This window comes from Daphnia pulex, chromosome 5 (genome assembly GCF_021134715.1).
Source record: "Daphnia pulex isolate KAP4 chromosome 5, ASM2113471v1".
Taxonomy (NCBI): Eukaryota; Metazoa; Arthropoda; class Branchiopoda; order Diplostraca; family Daphniidae; genus Daphnia; species Daphnia pulex.
Genome location: NC_060021.1, coordinates 6,400,952 through 6,415,768, shown reverse-complemented (window position 1 = coordinate 6,415,768; position 14,817 = coordinate 6,400,952). Strand labels below are relative to the sequence as shown.

Sequence of the window (14,817 nt, the reverse complement as noted above, 5' to 3'; positions counted from 1 at the left end):
AATTTCGGTCAAGGAACCTCAAGGAACGATAACCAAATAAAATATTATATTACTGTATTTGAAATAAAAAAAGATATTGAAATATGAAACAAATATTTATTTCATTGATTCGGGTAAAATTTAAAATTGCTCATATAAATATAATTATTTCTGCAAATTTGACAACGCCAACATTTGAAGTTGAGTTCGAAAAAGCAAAAGTCTGTTGGGGCTGGGGTTACAACTGGACGGTTTGAGTTTCAGGGTCCCCTTTTGATCTCGTTTTAATATTTGGGAAACGTCCCAGAATTTGTAGCCATTGATTTCCCATAATCTGCAAACTATATTTTAACATTACTGATACCTCCCTTTATTCATTTTTTTGAAAATGACAAGCATTAAACCAAGTGAACCGGGACCTGATATTATTCCCGACATCCTGTGTGATGCTGCTGGCAAAAAGAGGTACCAAAGAGGAAGATTTCTCGGCAAGGTAATGAAAATCCACCTCTAGTATAATCGAAAAATGGAAATAACGCCAGTTTTTTCATAGGGTGGTTTTGCCAAATGCTATGAGCTAACAGATCTTGACAATGGACAAGTGTTTGCTGGAAAAATCGTCTCCAAACAACTTCTTGTCAAGCCTCACCAAAAAGATAAAATGGCTCAGGAAATTTCTATTCATCGTAGTCTGAAACATGATCATGTAGTAGGATTTCACAGTTTCTTTGAAGATAATAACTTTGTATATATAGTGTTGGAACTGTGCAAAAGAAGGGTAAGTCTTTGTTAGCAGAATTAAACTGACAATTTACTGAAACAGTTTTTTCGTATTCCATAGAGTCTAATGGAATTGCACAAAAGAAGGAAAGCTGTAACTGAACCAGAAGCAAGATATTTCATGCACCAACTTCTATTGGGTGTAAAATACCTTCATGAAAACAAAATGATTCACAGGGATCTCAAGCTTGGGAACTTGTTCCTGAATGATAACATGGAACTTAAAATTGGAGATTTTGGTTTAGCAACAAAATTAGATTTTAGTGGAGAGAGAAAAAAGTAACAGCAACCAAGTGTAGCTGCATGGAATTGTTTATAATTTATTTTATTTTTTTACTTAGAACACTTTGTGGTACTCCCAACTATATTGCTCCAGAGGTTCTCAACAAAAAAGGCCATAGCTTTGAAGTTGACATTTGGTCAATGGGCTGCATTTTGTAAGACCTATTTTTTCTTATTCTTTTTAAAATATAACTTCACTTTTGTATTAAATCCTCAGGTATACTTTACTTGTTGGTCGTCCACCTTTTGAGACGCAGTCTCTCAAAGATACATACAGTAAAATCAAACGAAATGAATATCATATTCCCTCTCGGATCGGGCCTCTTGCCCGTGCTCTTATAACTCGAATGTTACAGGGTGAACCAACCTGCAGGTATAATAACTTGATATTAGTGTTGTGTAATTTTAAAGATTTTCAGAATTATCTATCTAGACCTGCGGTCGATATTGTTTTGAATGACGAATTCATGACATGTGGTTATATGCCAACACGCTTGCCTTTATCATGCCTCACGATGGCTCCGAGATTCGATGCCAAATTGAATAGCAGCATTATTGCTGTTCGTCGTCCACTGGGCGAAGTTAACAGAGTCCATTTACCTGGAACTGCTGAGCATCCACAAGGTTCTTCAAACACTTCCAAACAACACATTGGAGCAGATACTAACAATAAATTTGTGTGTGTGTGTTTGCTTTGTTTAGGAGATGGATTGGCGCCTTCCAACGAACCTAACCATGCTGAGAATGCCGGAGCCCTCTACACGGCTGGACCTTCTCCTGAGAAACTATTGCGTGAGCTTCAGCAACAGCTCACCCGCCTCTTCAGTGCAAAACCTGCGGAGAAGTTCCCTCTTATGATGGGTGCGTGTTTAAAGTATTTAAATATTATTAAAATTGCTTTAACTTATTTAATTGTTGATCTCAGACGAGGCAGAGGATCCGGGTTCAGTGCCTATGGTATGGATTTCTAAATGGGTAGATTATTCTGACAAATACGGGTTCGGCTACCAACTCAGCGATGATACAATTGGTGTCATTTTCAATGATTTAACGAAACTTTTGCTGTTGGTTGACGCAAAGTAAGAGTTTTACTTTTTATTAATAATTAAGACCTAAATGCCAACTACAATAATTGCAATAGGACCATTCAGTACGTCGAACGCAATGGAAATGAGTTGTATTACACTATGGATCAACATCCGCCTACCTTGGGTAAAAAGGTGAAACTGCTCGCATATTTCCGCTCTTACATGCAAGAGCACTTAATCAAGACTGGTGCATCCGTTGTTCCACGTGACGGTGATGAACATCTTCGGTTGCCTTTCCTACGTCAGTGGTTCCGCACATCTCGAGCTGTCGTCATGCACCTAACGAGTGGAACGCTACAGGTAAAGTTATCTCATCAAGTCTATTTTGTTCATTTAATCAATAATTAACTTTTTGTGTTACTAGATTAATTACTTTAAAGACCACGTTAAATTGATCCTCTGTCCACTCATGGGAGCTGTGACAGTCATCGACGAGAAGAAAAATTTCCGTACCTTCAAATTTTCTTTGCTGGCTGAACACGGTTGCAATCCTGATCTCTTATACAGACTGCAATACGCACACGAAAAACTGCCATTTTTACTCTCACCGTTAGTAGATACTCAGGAAAAGTAGAAATTTATCGCTGGCCAACAGTGATCGTCTTTCGCTTAATCAAATTTGCCCCTCGCTGTCTTTTAATTTAATTTTTTTTTAGATGGCCATTCTTGACTTAATTACCATTCAATTAAGTTACGTGTCTCCTTCAAATTTTATAATAAGTGTGAAATTACTTAATCCCATTTAGGCTTTAATCCACGAACTTATCTTTTATTATGTCGCCCTTAATTTCGAACTTGAAGTTAACAAGCAGTGTTACTACTTCATCTCATTTACGAAATTGTGATGTATTTTGATTTGTTCGTCTCAAGTACATGCCTACCTCGGATTGAATATGAAGTGTGAAATTACAATACCCTGATGCCCCCTCCCTTGCCTTTATCTTAACTTCTGTCTTCCTCTTGTACGTCTGGCAATTCGCGATTTATAGAATTACACTACATCATCACCCCTTGCATGTCTTCAGTTGTGATTGCCTCAAATATTTTGCATTGTTTCTTACGTAGAATGGGAATCAGCCTCGAAAGTCCGGACGAATCTCCGGGAATACCAAGTACCTAGAAAAATACAACACCTTGACATGAGTTGTTTTTGTTATCATATACACTGTTATTTCAATTTTAAATCATTCTAAAAATATAGTATTCCAATAAAACTTGTTGACTGTAAGCTGGTTTTGACTTTTGAGACCGCAACGGAAATGATTTTAAAAGAAATCGATACTGATTCAAAATATGGCAACGTTTATGTTATCAACTGTTTGTTTTCTGTTGATAACGTCTGCTTGCGCAACAAAAAAATTACCAATCGTGAGTCAAAAACGTTATTAGAACACGTACTGACGCACTAGTTGCTGACGTTTCTTATTAAGAAGTGGATCAGTTCTGCAAAAATACATAGCTGACATTCACTCTAGTCCAAGTAACCCATCAGCAAATTGAAGAAATGCCAAAGAAGAATGAAAAAAAGGGTAAGATTTAATCATATAAAGTAGTACCATGATGTATTAGGATACATTTGGCTATAACAGTTTAAAAAAAAACTTCCTTACTTTTCAATAATGTCAATCAGCAGCAGCTTATCCAACACAACAGCAGCAGCAGCAGCCTGTAGGGCCTCCACAATTGCCATACCCAATGTACCCACCTGGAAACAATATGGTGAATCCAGCTGTAGCAGTTGCCTCCAGTCCTTACAATCCCTATGTGCCGGTTATGTCTGGAATGCCGCCACCACCACCAAGTTATGATCAAGCAATGCACCACCCAGTTGCCCCACCTAACTATAATGCATCTTACATTCCAGTTCAGGTAAGAAATGTTTAATTATAAACATTTCTTTAGTAAATTTTATAAACAAGACTTATTTTTCTATAGCATATCCAGCAGCAGCAGCAAGTGCCCATGAATGCCCCAGGGCCTTACTATCAACCCTATCAATCATATCAATCCCATCAACCCCATCAACCCCAAGTACATGTGCAGCAAGTCCATCCTCAAGCTACTTTTGTTGTTCCAGTGAGTACATATTACATTTCTTAGTTCAACCAGTTAAATTGTCAAAGTTTTATACTAATTCTTATTTAAAATAATTAATTAGAAAGCATTCGATGCTGGTGCGCGTTTCGATTCAACGTCACAAGTGAGGATTCCTCCACCTCCTCCTGGTGTTGCACCCAATGCTGCCCAGTTGGCGCACGGATCTGGGCATAATGTAGTATTAGGTCAAAGACAGGATCGGTTTTTCACTGGTGGTTCGGATGGAGGTGCTACATTTTGGTGAAGAAATTCTTGCAAACTGCCATACCAACAGCAACAAAATGCATACCCAATTATACCTATTAAATTCAATAAAATCATTAATTTGTTAGTTGTGCGCAAAAAATCGGAAACAGTATTACTGTTATAGTACTCTTAGCCCTTAAAGAAAATGTGTGCCATGACATAAATATTTCTAACATTTGCTTTTGTTTAGTCTTTCATTGGCCGGAACTTATTCATAATCCTTCACCAAACAAAAGAATTACACAACCTTGAAAATAATATGGGCAAAGCAGCGTACCTGTAATTTCTTTTCTTATCTGCTCCATAAGTCTTCCGCCGAAAGGAAATGTGTCGTAAGGCGTCCATCTTCCGTTCGATTAAAAATCCAACCCGATTTAGTGCTCAACTGCGACAGTGTAACATTACACCGGCCCATACAAATTCGGTGGAGAGGTACAACAACTGGCGGTCTTCCTTTAAACAAAGTGGTCACATGGTATCACCATCTGCCTATACTTGCAAATTTGTAATTTAATTAGCATCGATGAGGATGGGACAAGAACTATACAATTTTTTTTTTAGTTATGTCAGACTGAAAACAGATAAAGATATCTATTACCTAATACGTCTGATGAAAGACAAAGGATTATTATAATAAATTATTTTGATTTCACATTCCGGTTAAACAAATGCGTAAGTGAAATCCACATATACATACACATAGGTGTAATGTAAGCGGAAAAGTGGCTTCACATTTATCAAGAAATTCTCTCGAGCTATTGCAAGTTAAATCACAGCTCAGTTATTTGCGATTTATCTAAACTTTGGTGACGCACGTCTTCGGGATTTGTTTTTATCAAAGCGCTGTGTCAACGATACTATCTGTATTATAACGACACGTAAGAAGATTATATAAAAACTATCAACAACGCGCGAAGGTGGACCAAAGAAATTGGCGTCAGTTTTATTAGTGCGCGAGAAGTAATTTATTTGGTAAGAAGGAATTCTCTAATTTGCAAATTTTCTATTCCGGCTAATAACTTCTAAAAGAAACATGCGCAAAGTGCACCGAAATGAAATGAGTTTTGGCTCACAAAAGTGGATTATTTCTTACGTGTTTGGCCCTTAACAAGATTAAAACTTGACCGATGTTGTAAGGATTCTTGTGGACGCTTTCATTTTGAAAAGACGACTGGATCCATTTCCGCTTCATCTTTCGAGAGAGCAACATGGAAAACCGAATTTTCCTACCAGTTATTTACGTTCGAGGAACATTCTATCAAGTCGGCTACGATGTGGTAAGAAAAAGAGGAAAACAAAATTCAATCCTAGACTTTCTAACTTGACTTTTCAACTATCCGACAGGGCCACACTTTTAAACATCAGATAGAAGAACTAGTTCGAGACTCGAAATTTTTGAACGACGAGCTGTTGCCAGCCTACAACACAGTTGCTGGACTGAAAATCTACGACGACACGCTAGCTCGAATGAAAGCCAAGTTCCCTTATTACGTCAATGAGTTGCAAGGAATTTCTGACGGCAGTCAAGTGCCCTTTTACAAGGTCCAGTTTCAAATACTTTTTAAGTGGATGTTAATAATTTTCCAACATTGTCTATTTAGTTGATGCTACTGCACATCGATAGCATGATATTAGAGGCCTCGTCGTCATCTCAACTATCAGGAAACGGTTGTTCGAGCGTCATGTGCAACCACGAAAACGCAAGTTCTAATTCAACTAATTATAAAAGTGAAAGTTTAAAAGAAAAATGATCTTACTTTTAGGTGGTTTTGGGACACACGGAAGACGCTTTTGCAGTAACTCTCAACCATCTGTACATCGTTCACGCTGATATTACCGAAAAATGTGGACGTCATGAGAGATTCTCGTCGCTTTGTTACGCTGGGCACTTGCCTGGCTTCTGCATGAATATTAATGAGCACGGTCTCGTTTACACCATCAATATTATAGAACCTGTCAGGGTCCATAATGACAAAACACGTACTTGATAATTAAATTAATTTTCGTTTGATTAGTTTAGACTTGCGTTCCTTCTTTTTTTTTCAGCGCGTCATTTCCTGACAAGGGCGATGCTTAGCGCTCGGAATTTGGTCGACGCTCAGGCCATTCTTCGTGACAGAGGAACCGGATCTGCTCACGGATTTTGCGTCAACATGTCGTTCATGAAACAAGTAAAATAATAAATTATCAGAAAAGTTAGTTAAATTTGGCATTAATCAATATACCAAAACAGGAAGGACCAATCCTCTTTCACAGCGCTGAAGTAGGACCTGCGGAGAATAACGAGTCGCAACTGTCCATTTTGACTATTTCGCCTGGGGAGAGTCATGTTCGCTGCAATAAGTATACAACAATTTCAAACAATGTTCAGCACAATTTTACCACAAATTATTTACATCGATTAGATACTTGCGACTGAAGATCAACGAGGATCATAACGGTTTGGCTGTACTCAGCAGTAACGGTCGCCATCATGTAATGGAAACTCTGGGTTTACCTACTAATATCGGAGAGGTTGTAGACATGCTGTCCAACGACGATGATCAAGATTATCCGATTTACCGTCGCGGAACGGAGAAGGATATCGTATTGACGATCGCTACTGGAATTTTTGATTTCAACCGCAGGGAGTGGCGTCTCTATGTCGATAATGCTAAGAATAGTCGTTCCATTGCCACATTCTCCATGAATCTTTAAACTTTCAGTTCTAATGTTGACTATGTTTGTCTAACTACTTTACACGACTGAAGAGCTGAATCCCTCCTTAAGGTTGAAATACAATGACTACAAGTTAATACCAATTGCAGTTAGCGTAACGTAATCTATTAACATTCTCTGATAAAGATATTCGAAATAACAATTCCAAGGTAAAAAGCTTGTACAACTTAGAGCTATTAATAGACTGGAGGAGCATAATAGCTCGGTGGAGCGTAAGTGGGAGCTTCGTATTTGTAGGCTGCTGTAGTTGTGGTATACGCTTCAGTTGTGTAGTAAGCCGGTTCAGAGTAGTAGGCAGGGGCAGCCGTTGTATAATGAGGAGCCTCAGTGTAGTAAACCGGAGCAGCAGTTGTATAGTAAGGAGCCTCAGTGTAGTAGACAGGGGCAGCAGTTGTGGTTGTGTAGTATGGAGCCTCGGTGTAGTAAGGAGCTTCAGTGTAGTAAGCTGGAGCAGCAGTGTAGTAAGGAGCCTCAGTATAGTATACAGGGGCGGCAGTTGTGGTGGTGTAGTAAGGAGCCTCGGTGTAGTAAGCTGGAGCAGCAGTGTAGTAGGGAGCCTCAGTGTAGTACACAGGGGCAGCAGTTGTGGTGGTGTAGTAAGGAGCCTCGGTGTAGTAAGGAGCAGCAGTGGTGTAATACGGAGCCTCGGTGTAAGCCGGAGGAGCATAGTAGCTCGGAGCAGCATAGGTTGTGGTATAAACCTCCGTGGTATAGTAGACCGGGGCAGGAGTAGTGTAAACCGGAGGAGCATAGTAGCTAGGAGCGGCGTAGGTTGTGGTGTAAACCTCGGTGGTGTAGTAACTGGGCTCAGTGTAATAGGCAGGGGCAGCTGTTGTGTAGGCCGGAGGAGAGTAGTAGCTTGGTGCAGCATAAGTTGTGGTATAAACCTCCGTGGCGTAGTAGCTGGGCTCGGTGTAGTAGACCGGTGGAGATGTGGTGTAGTAAACTGGAGCAGGAGTGGTGTAGACCGGAGGAGAGTAGTAGCTTGGTGCAGCATATGTTGTAGTATAGATTTCCGTGGTGTAGTAGCTAGGCTCGGTGTAGTAAACAGGGGCAGGAGTGGTGTAGTAGACTGGTTCAACATACGGCGCAACTGTAGTGTAGACCGGAGGCGAGTAGTAGCTACGTCGGGCATATGCAACTGTGGTAGTATAGTAGGCCTCGGTAGGGTAGTAAGTCGGCTCAGTGTAGTAAACAACAGTAGTGGTGTACGGGGCAACAGTTGTGTATGACTCCTAGAAACAATAGACTGTTAGGGACCATAATAAATTGAAACGCACCATTGGTTTTCTTACCTGGTAGTACGGCGCCGGTGTAGTTGCTGGAGGACAATAACAAGGAGTCGTAGCATAATAGGCTGGAGCCTGAGGAGCCTGCCTTTTCTTCTGGGCATGATAGCCATAATCTCCCTGTGAATCCAAAACAATTGTTTAAGTACAATATTTAGATTAATTTTCGAGCGGGGCTTACAGGGTAGTAAGAAGCTGTGGTCGGTGGGGCAGAGTAATAAGAAGCTGCCGTTGTGTAGTAGGATTCAGGTGCGGAGTAGACACTGCGTTTCATCTGATGACCATATCCACCCTATTCAGACATCAGACACTTAGTTGCTTTCCTACCACTAGAATACTTGAAATTTACTTACATATGTCGGGGCAGGTGTGGTGTAGTACTGAGGTGCCTCGGTGTAGTATTTAGGGGCTTCGGTGTAATACTTTGGAGCCTCGGTGTAATACTTTGGAGCCTCGGGGTAGTAAGCCGATGGTGGGGCACTACGTCTATGCTGATGCCGTTGATCATGCATCTCCGGAGCACGGCCGCTCATCTCCGGACCACGCCCATGCATAGAAGCTGATTGGGCATACGCAACCAGCGAGACCACGAGAAACAACATTCTAAAGAAACCTAAATAAGAAAACATAATAGTTTACACATAAAATCGAACTAAACATATTGCCATCATATCTTTCAACACATAATACTAAGTGACATCTTACCCATTATGAGAGAATACAATTGAACTTCAGCTGACTAGACAGTACTGCAATTGAGCACTGAACAGCTTCGACTGATTGAAGAATCGAAAAGGACCGGCTTTTATACTACTTTTTTCGAACTCTTCCTCCTTTACTAATGATGTAATTTGGGGGCGTTTAATCCACATCATTGTGCTCCTACCGCCATTTTTCGCATTCTCCCTTTTTCACGTGTTTCATTCTCTTCCATTGTGTATCAAATTTAAAATCATTTAACTTAAAGTAGGCTTTACTAATCAATCGATAATAAGATTTGCTCGATACTACAAAATGGCTTTCTACAGTTCAAAACTATTAAATTCAAATGTGTTTAATTCAAAAATGTAAAAGTTTAAATGTTATTCAATTTCTAACATTTTTATGACTTGTTTCATTTTTAGACAATCAACTCCTATCAACTCGCCATACCTCTGATGGCGAACAATTAAAAAATATGTATGCTGGTTTTAAGAAGTAAACAACGAAGATAAGACATTTTATAGTTATTGGTTCACAGAGCTTTATTAATTGCAAATCAATCGAACGAAAATATGTATATGTAAATAGCCGAAAGGCACGAGGCTAAATCACAAACGGCAAAACGCATCACAATCGATTAAACATCATCTATCAGATCAAATAAGGTCAAAATTAAATTAGGTAAATCAATCAAATTGAATTCCTCTCTGGGCGATGTGTGGTGGTGAAGGCTATTCGTGATCACCATGGCTTAATTCATTTTCTTCTTCTTCTTCAATTGCCATTCGTTGGAACAGCTCGTTCTCCGCCAACTCGTATTCTCTGAGTAAGCTGCCTAATCGATAAAAATAAAAATTTGATTCAAGCCTTAATGATTAGATCATGTTTATAAATATGAATTCGTACAGTGAAAGTTTGAATCTCCAGGCTCTAGAATGCGAGCAATGTTTAACAGTTCCTCGCAGAGTTTCATCTTCCTGGTCAGAAATCGCCACGACATTTCTTTGAGGAGAAATCCTGGAGCGTTGCCATAAAAATGGCACAGGTAATACTTGATGCCAATCAATAGCGAGTGGTTGGGATGGAGAAGAGACGACCATGTCTCGATAAAAATTTCCAATCCTTGAAAATCGTCGTAGTTAAGTTCATCCGCTTTGCGCTGGAGACAGGCGAGGAGTTGGTTGACCTGATCTGATCCTATTCGGTTGCCGCACTTTTCCCCCTGACATTTCCAGAAACTTGCAGGATTGAGCGGATCCTCCGGAACGGTGTAATTCCGGCCGCTGCATCTGGGACAGGCCAGCGAACTCAGATGACTGCCCAGTTCGGTAGGATCGCAACAGCGAGGGCAGCAACAGTCAAAGAATTTCGTTTCTTTCAAATGGGATCGACGACGTAACGTTCCATCCAAGGTAAAAGTGTACGACGTCGTGATCATTTGGCCGGCTGGGATGTCGACGGCCGCACGAACGGTCATCCGTTGAGTGGCGGGATTCACGCAACATGCCGTGTTTGGAACGCAATTGTGAGCCATTAAACAAGCGTGAGAGTAAACGGCCCGAGCGCTGATGGTTTTATCGTCGTCACAAACTTCAAACGCGTTCACCTCCAAAATCCCGCACGCTCTTTGCAGTTCTTCTTCGTTGGTATTCTCACCTAATTGCCATTTGTTGAGAACGGGCTCGACCACGGTTTTGCGATCGACGTGCCAAATGCCAATCTTTTGTCGGTAAAGGCGGTGATCCTCCAATCCGAGCCACAAGCGACTTCTCTCCGGATTGCGGTGGTTATCCAGGACTATCCGCAAAGGTGCGATGCAATCGTACAGGCGGCAATCATCTTGTTCCAGTTCTTCCTTGGTTGGATAAGCTTCTCGGTTGGCCAACAATTCGCATTCGTATTTCTGATGGGCACCGTTTTCCATCTGTGCGCAAACTTCTGAACACAGCGGCCATTGACAACGAGGGCACAGGTAGCTGCCGTCCACACGCCGATAACAATTCAAGCATACCTGTTATGTAAGATTAAATTGAATGAAAAGAATTAATAAAGGATTATTGTTTCAATTACCGGATGGGTTGCCTGTTTCGGTCCGACAGCCAGGGCTTCTTCAGCATCAATGATAATTTCATCAGCCCTGATATTTCTCGTAGCGACTAGAAATCTAGACGGAACAAGTTTGACATACCTGCACCTATAATCAGTGAATTATATAAGTTAATACTTTCCAATGTCGGATGATTTCCCGATCGTGAACGCACATCCCACGGGTGGCTCAGCGCCCTATAGAAAAATGAAATCAATTTAAAAATCGATTTGAATTTGAAAAATGAAAACAAAACAAAATTGAATAAAAAGGTTTGGCGGTCACAGCAGAGGACAGCACTTATCGGGACCGTCGATTCCCGAAGACTCTGGAACCGTTTTTAAACGGGCGACGGGATATTTATAGAAGTCGCACGAACGACTCGGACGTTATAGGGCGCCTCGTCCATACCATCCACTTGAAAGCGAACGCTCACAACCGACTTTTGTTCTGTGGCTGTGCTGTCTCCATCGTGGTTCTGCTGCTGCTGTGGGTGTGTATTTACATCACGTGCGCGAAATATATATATCAACAACAAACTACGCTGAAAGAAGGCAACAACATTTAACACAGACACAACACAATATATCGCGCCTGGGGATCTATTTTTATCGACGTGATTCGAATTATTGTTAGTGCGTTTCCTGAAGGTAAGAATTTCTAAATTTCTAGAACCGTCTCCTCTTCCCTTTTTGTTTCATTTCCTCTCACCGAGGACGCACACGTGTGGCGTATTCACGTCCTGTCGGTTATACGCTATTTCCGTCGCTGGGTATTAATAATCGATCACTAGAAACCCAATCGATCCGCCAGAGCGAGAGAGGGAAATTCGGTTCAAAATTTCTGGCCAGCGCCACGACGCAAAATAGGTACACAAGACGATCAACAAATTCAGCGAAATTTCGATTGAAACTTACCACAACGTCGGCGGGATTTTGGGTCGTGATTGACGACGTCGAGTCGTAGTGCTGGTCATCGGAGGGGCGACCAGCAATCGACGAGGGTAGTAGAACTGGCTGAAGAGGAGTGATAATGAGACCGCTCATCACGACAGCCCATGGATGAATGCGTACCGTCTCTTTTGGTGCGTATCTGTGGTTTTTTGCGCCAAATGTTGTCGACGAGGAAGAGGAGGGACCAATCGTCTTCAGTCGCACTGGCCGCCCGCTCGTGATATCCTCGAGTGTCAGCGTTTTTTTCTTGTCAATCTATAAATAGGCGGCCAGCAGCTAGGAAATAAACGCTGAAAACGAGTCGTAAACAAACGCCAATTAATCAAATGATGCCAGAATTTTCGCTGCCAGCAGGTCAATGGTGCTGTTGAAAACACACACCCACTCACACCCATAAAGAGACATTGTTTTGATCCAGACTCCCCAGCAAACGACTTATCAAAACATAGTAAAATGTGCGCATAACTTAATAATAGACCGCTCGACATTGTGTTTTATCAGTTTGACGGGAGATGACGGAAGAGAAATGTTTCTGCGGGAAGGAGGCTCACCAGCGCTGTTCCGGATGCCAGGCCGTCTTCTACTGCTCCAGGGATCACCAGAAAAGCGATTGGAAGAAGCACCGATCCCATTGCAAGGCCTACCGCATCGAGCAGACGCTCACTGTTGGACGGCATTTGATCGCCTGTCGGGACCTCAAAGCTGGTATATACATATTAATATGTTTTCGTTTATTCTCGTGTGCTTTGCGGCTGAGCTGAAATAGAATCGACTCGGACCTCGAAGGCGGGGAACGGTCGAAACACGCCAATTTCTATTAATAACTGTTGTAAACTTACCGAGAGTTCTCTGACCCTCTTCAAACATTTGAGTCCAACGATTATCCTCTTCCGTTTCTCTTCTTCTCATGGCAACAACCAGGCGATGTCATCCTACAAGAGAAACCCATTGTTATGGGACCCAAGCACACGGCCGGACAAATCTGCCTCGGATGCTATTCCGGCGTCGACGGGCGGACAAGATGCTCCCAGTGCGGCTGGCCCATGTGCGGACGCGATGATTGCCACGCTCACGAGTCGGATCACGCGGCCGAGTGCGGAGTGATGGCGTCGGGTGGACGACCCATCGTCGGCAGCCTTCCGGTTCAAGCCTACCAAAGCGTCATGGTGTTGCGCTGCCTGGCGCTGCGGGATCAGAATCCGGAACGGTGGGAGGAGCTGATGCAGTTGGAGGCTCACGTTCAAGAGCGACGCCAAAAAGGAATGGAGGACGTGGATCAAGCCACGGCGGTCCGATTCATCCGCGAAACGCTGGGACTCCAAATCCCGGAAGAGCTGATCCTACAACTATGCGGAATTGTAATGGTCAACAGCTTCGAACAGCCGCCGATGAAAGGCAATTCTCAACACGGATTGGTGGCCGTCTACTCGACGGCCAGTTTGCTGGAACACGATTGCGTGGCCAACGCCATCAAAACCTTCACCAACAAGGGGGATATTGTCATCCGGGCGGCTGTGGGAATACCTAAAGGAGAGAAAATAGCACTATGTTACACGGAGCCGCTATGGGGAACGATGAACCGTCAGCGTCACCTTTCGCAAACGAAATTCTTCCAGTGCGTCTGCGAACGCTGTAAAGATCCGACTGAGCTGGATACGTTCACTTCTGGTTTTTATTGCCAGAAATGTCCGCAGCAATCGGCGGGAATCCTTTTGACAGAAAACCCGCTGGATGATGCCAGTGACTGGATCTGTCGGCAATGCGGCGCTCGCCAACCGGCCAACTATGCGGCCGAAATTATAGAAAGTGTCGGCAAGGAGATTGTGGCTTTGAAAAAAGGATCGGTTAAGGATTGCGAGGGATTCTTGCGCAAGTTCTCCAAAGTTCTTCATCCGAATCACTTTTACTTGACCGATGTTAAAATGGCGCTCTGTCAAATGTACGGACACCTGGAAGGGCAGAGTCTGATTGAAATGAACGACGACACGCTCAACGCCAAAGAAGCTCTGGCTTTAGAACTTTTGAAAGTAGCCGACGCTGTTTCACCAGGTAACGCGGCCTGTAATTAAAAATTAATGCATCCGTCATGATTAATTGGAATTATTTCATTCATTTAGGGATGACCCGTTTGAGAGCCATTTTACTGTATGAGCTGCAAGCTGTGTTATCTGTTCGTTGTCGTAAGCTCTGTCTCACTCAAAGTATTTCAAAGGAAGAACTGCAAGCCAATGTTAAAGTAATTTTTTTAAAATTATTATCATAAATGTTTCAATGAAAATTTAATTTTACATTTTTTGAAAAGGTGGTCCGGAAAATGCTGCAAGAGTCATCGACGATCTTCTCGTGGGAGCCGGAAGAGACGGATGAAGGTCGATTAGCCATCATTTCCAGCAAGGAACTGAAGGATGTTGAACTGTTTCTAAAAACCCTTGATTAGAATATGAATTGGAAAAAGCTATCAAAATTCTTTTCTTACCCTGATCCACGATATAAGAAATAAATTAGATTAGTATGGTATACATATTAAAAAATTTGAAGTCCAATAAATTATCAGAAAAATTTTCAGAAATTTCATATAATCGCATATAATTGTCAAA

The 14,817-nt window shown here is 41.9% G+C and overlaps 6 protein-coding genes and 1 long non-coding RNA gene across 14 annotated transcripts; 4 read left to right on the top strand and 3 right to left on the bottom strand.

Annotated features, from left to right (window-relative positions):
- Window positions 1-181: 181 nt before the first annotated feature.
- LOC124193787 (serine/threonine-protein kinase PLK1-like) lies at window positions 182-3,142 on the top strand. Of its 2 annotated transcripts, XM_046587751.1 has the most exons (10): window positions 182-472; window positions 533-757; window positions 821-1,038; window positions 1,101-1,196; window positions 1,259-1,414; window positions 1,475-1,665; window positions 1,744-1,902; window positions 1,967-2,120; window positions 2,183-2,429; window positions 2,494-3,142. In XM_046587751.1, exons 1-10 carry the CDS (start codon window positions 368-370, stop codon window positions 2,701-2,703), a joined length of 1,761 nt encoding a protein of 586 aa, XP_046443707.1. In that variant the 5' UTR covers window positions 182-367; the 3' UTR covers window positions 2,704-3,142. The 2 variants fall into 2 exon arrangements, with proteins under 2 accessions (XP_046443707.1, XP_046443706.1); XM_046587750.1 differs by having other exon boundaries at window positions 189-472; window positions 1,259-1,665.
- LOC124193798 lies at window positions 2,993-3,861 on the bottom strand. Its single transcript, XR_006874485.1, has 2 exons — window positions 3,740-3,861; window positions 2,993-3,245 (listed from the first exon to the last, which is right to left on the bottom strand). It is a non-coding gene; the product is annotated as an uncharacterized LOC124193798 (long non-coding RNA).
- LOC124193796 (DAZ-associated protein 2-like) lies at window positions 3,433-4,650 on the top strand. Of its 3 annotated transcripts, none has more exons than XM_046587769.1 (4): window positions 3,433-3,658; window positions 3,763-3,998; window positions 4,065-4,205; window positions 4,288-4,650. In XM_046587769.1, the coding sequence occupies exons 1-4, from the start codon at window positions 3,634-3,636 to the stop codon at window positions 4,468-4,470; spliced, it is 585 nt and encodes a 194-aa protein (XP_046443725.1). In that variant the 5' UTR covers window positions 3,433-3,633; the 3' UTR covers window positions 4,471-4,650. The 3 variants fall into 3 exon arrangements, with proteins under 3 accessions (XP_046443725.1, XP_046443724.1, XP_046443726.1); XM_046587768.1 differs by having other exon boundaries at window positions 3,476-3,658; window positions 3,760-3,998; XM_046587770.1 differs by having other exon boundaries at window positions 3,480-3,658; window positions 3,766-3,998.
- Window positions 4,651-5,350: 700 nt separating this feature from the next.
- LOC124193795 lies at window positions 5,351-7,267 on the top strand. Of its 2 annotated transcripts, XM_046587767.1 has the most exons (8): window positions 5,351-5,444; window positions 5,610-5,749; window positions 5,817-6,014; window positions 6,074-6,172; window positions 6,236-6,452; window positions 6,519-6,643; window positions 6,706-6,815; window positions 6,878-7,267. In XM_046587767.1, exons 2-8 carry the CDS (start codon window positions 5,681-5,683, stop codon window positions 7,167-7,169), a joined length of 1,110 nt encoding a protein of 369 aa, XP_046443723.1. In that variant the 5' UTR covers window positions 5,351-5,444; window positions 5,610-5,680; the 3' UTR covers window positions 7,170-7,267. The 2 variants fall into 2 exon arrangements, with proteins under 2 accessions (XP_046443723.1, XP_046443722.1); XM_046587766.1 differs by having other exon boundaries at window positions 5,370-5,749.
- A 12-nt stretch (window positions 7,268-7,279) lies between these two features.
- On the bottom strand, window positions 7,280-9,294 carry LOC124193790 (extensin-2-like). 4 transcript variants are annotated; one of them, XM_046587760.1, is made up of 6 exons: window positions 9,185-9,294; window positions 8,833-9,092; window positions 8,661-8,771; window positions 8,486-8,599; window positions 7,784-8,425; window positions 7,280-7,666 (listed from the first exon to the last, which is right to left on the bottom strand). In XM_046587760.1, exons 1-6 carry the CDS (start codon window positions 9,186-9,188, stop codon window positions 7,367-7,369), a joined length of 1,431 nt encoding a protein of 476 aa, XP_046443716.1. In that variant the 5' UTR covers window positions 9,189-9,294; the 3' UTR covers window positions 7,280-7,366. The 4 variants fall into 4 exon arrangements, with proteins under 4 accessions (XP_046443716.1, XP_046443715.1, XP_046443714.1 ...); XM_046587759.1 differs by having other exon boundaries at window positions 7,280-7,917; window positions 8,020-8,425; XM_046587758.1 differs by having other exon boundaries at window positions 7,280-8,425; window positions 8,486-8,595; window positions 8,657-8,771.
- Window positions 9,295-9,705: 411 nt separating this feature from the next.
- Window positions 9,706-12,723, bottom strand: LOC124193465 (SET domain-containing protein SmydA-8-like). The gene is made up of 5 exons (XM_046587283.1): window positions 12,185-12,723; window positions 11,406-11,464; window positions 11,252-11,345; window positions 10,088-11,192; window positions 9,706-10,016 (listed from the first exon to the last, which is right to left on the bottom strand). Exons 1-5 carry the CDS (start codon window positions 12,311-12,313, stop codon window positions 9,913-9,915), a joined length of 1,491 nt encoding a protein of 496 aa, XP_046443239.1. The 5' UTR covers window positions 12,314-12,723; the 3' UTR covers window positions 9,706-9,912.
- Window positions 12,724-12,732: 9 nt separating this feature from the next.
- Window positions 12,733-14,789, top strand: LOC124193464 (SET domain-containing protein SmydA-8-like). Its single transcript, XM_046587282.1, has 4 exons — window positions 12,733-12,925; window positions 13,142-14,269; window positions 14,338-14,456; window positions 14,523-14,789. Exons 1-4 carry the CDS (start codon window positions 12,733-12,735, stop codon window positions 14,655-14,657), a joined length of 1,575 nt encoding a protein of 524 aa, XP_046443238.1. The 3' UTR covers window positions 14,658-14,789.
- Window positions 14,790-14,817: the final 28 nt, after the last annotated feature.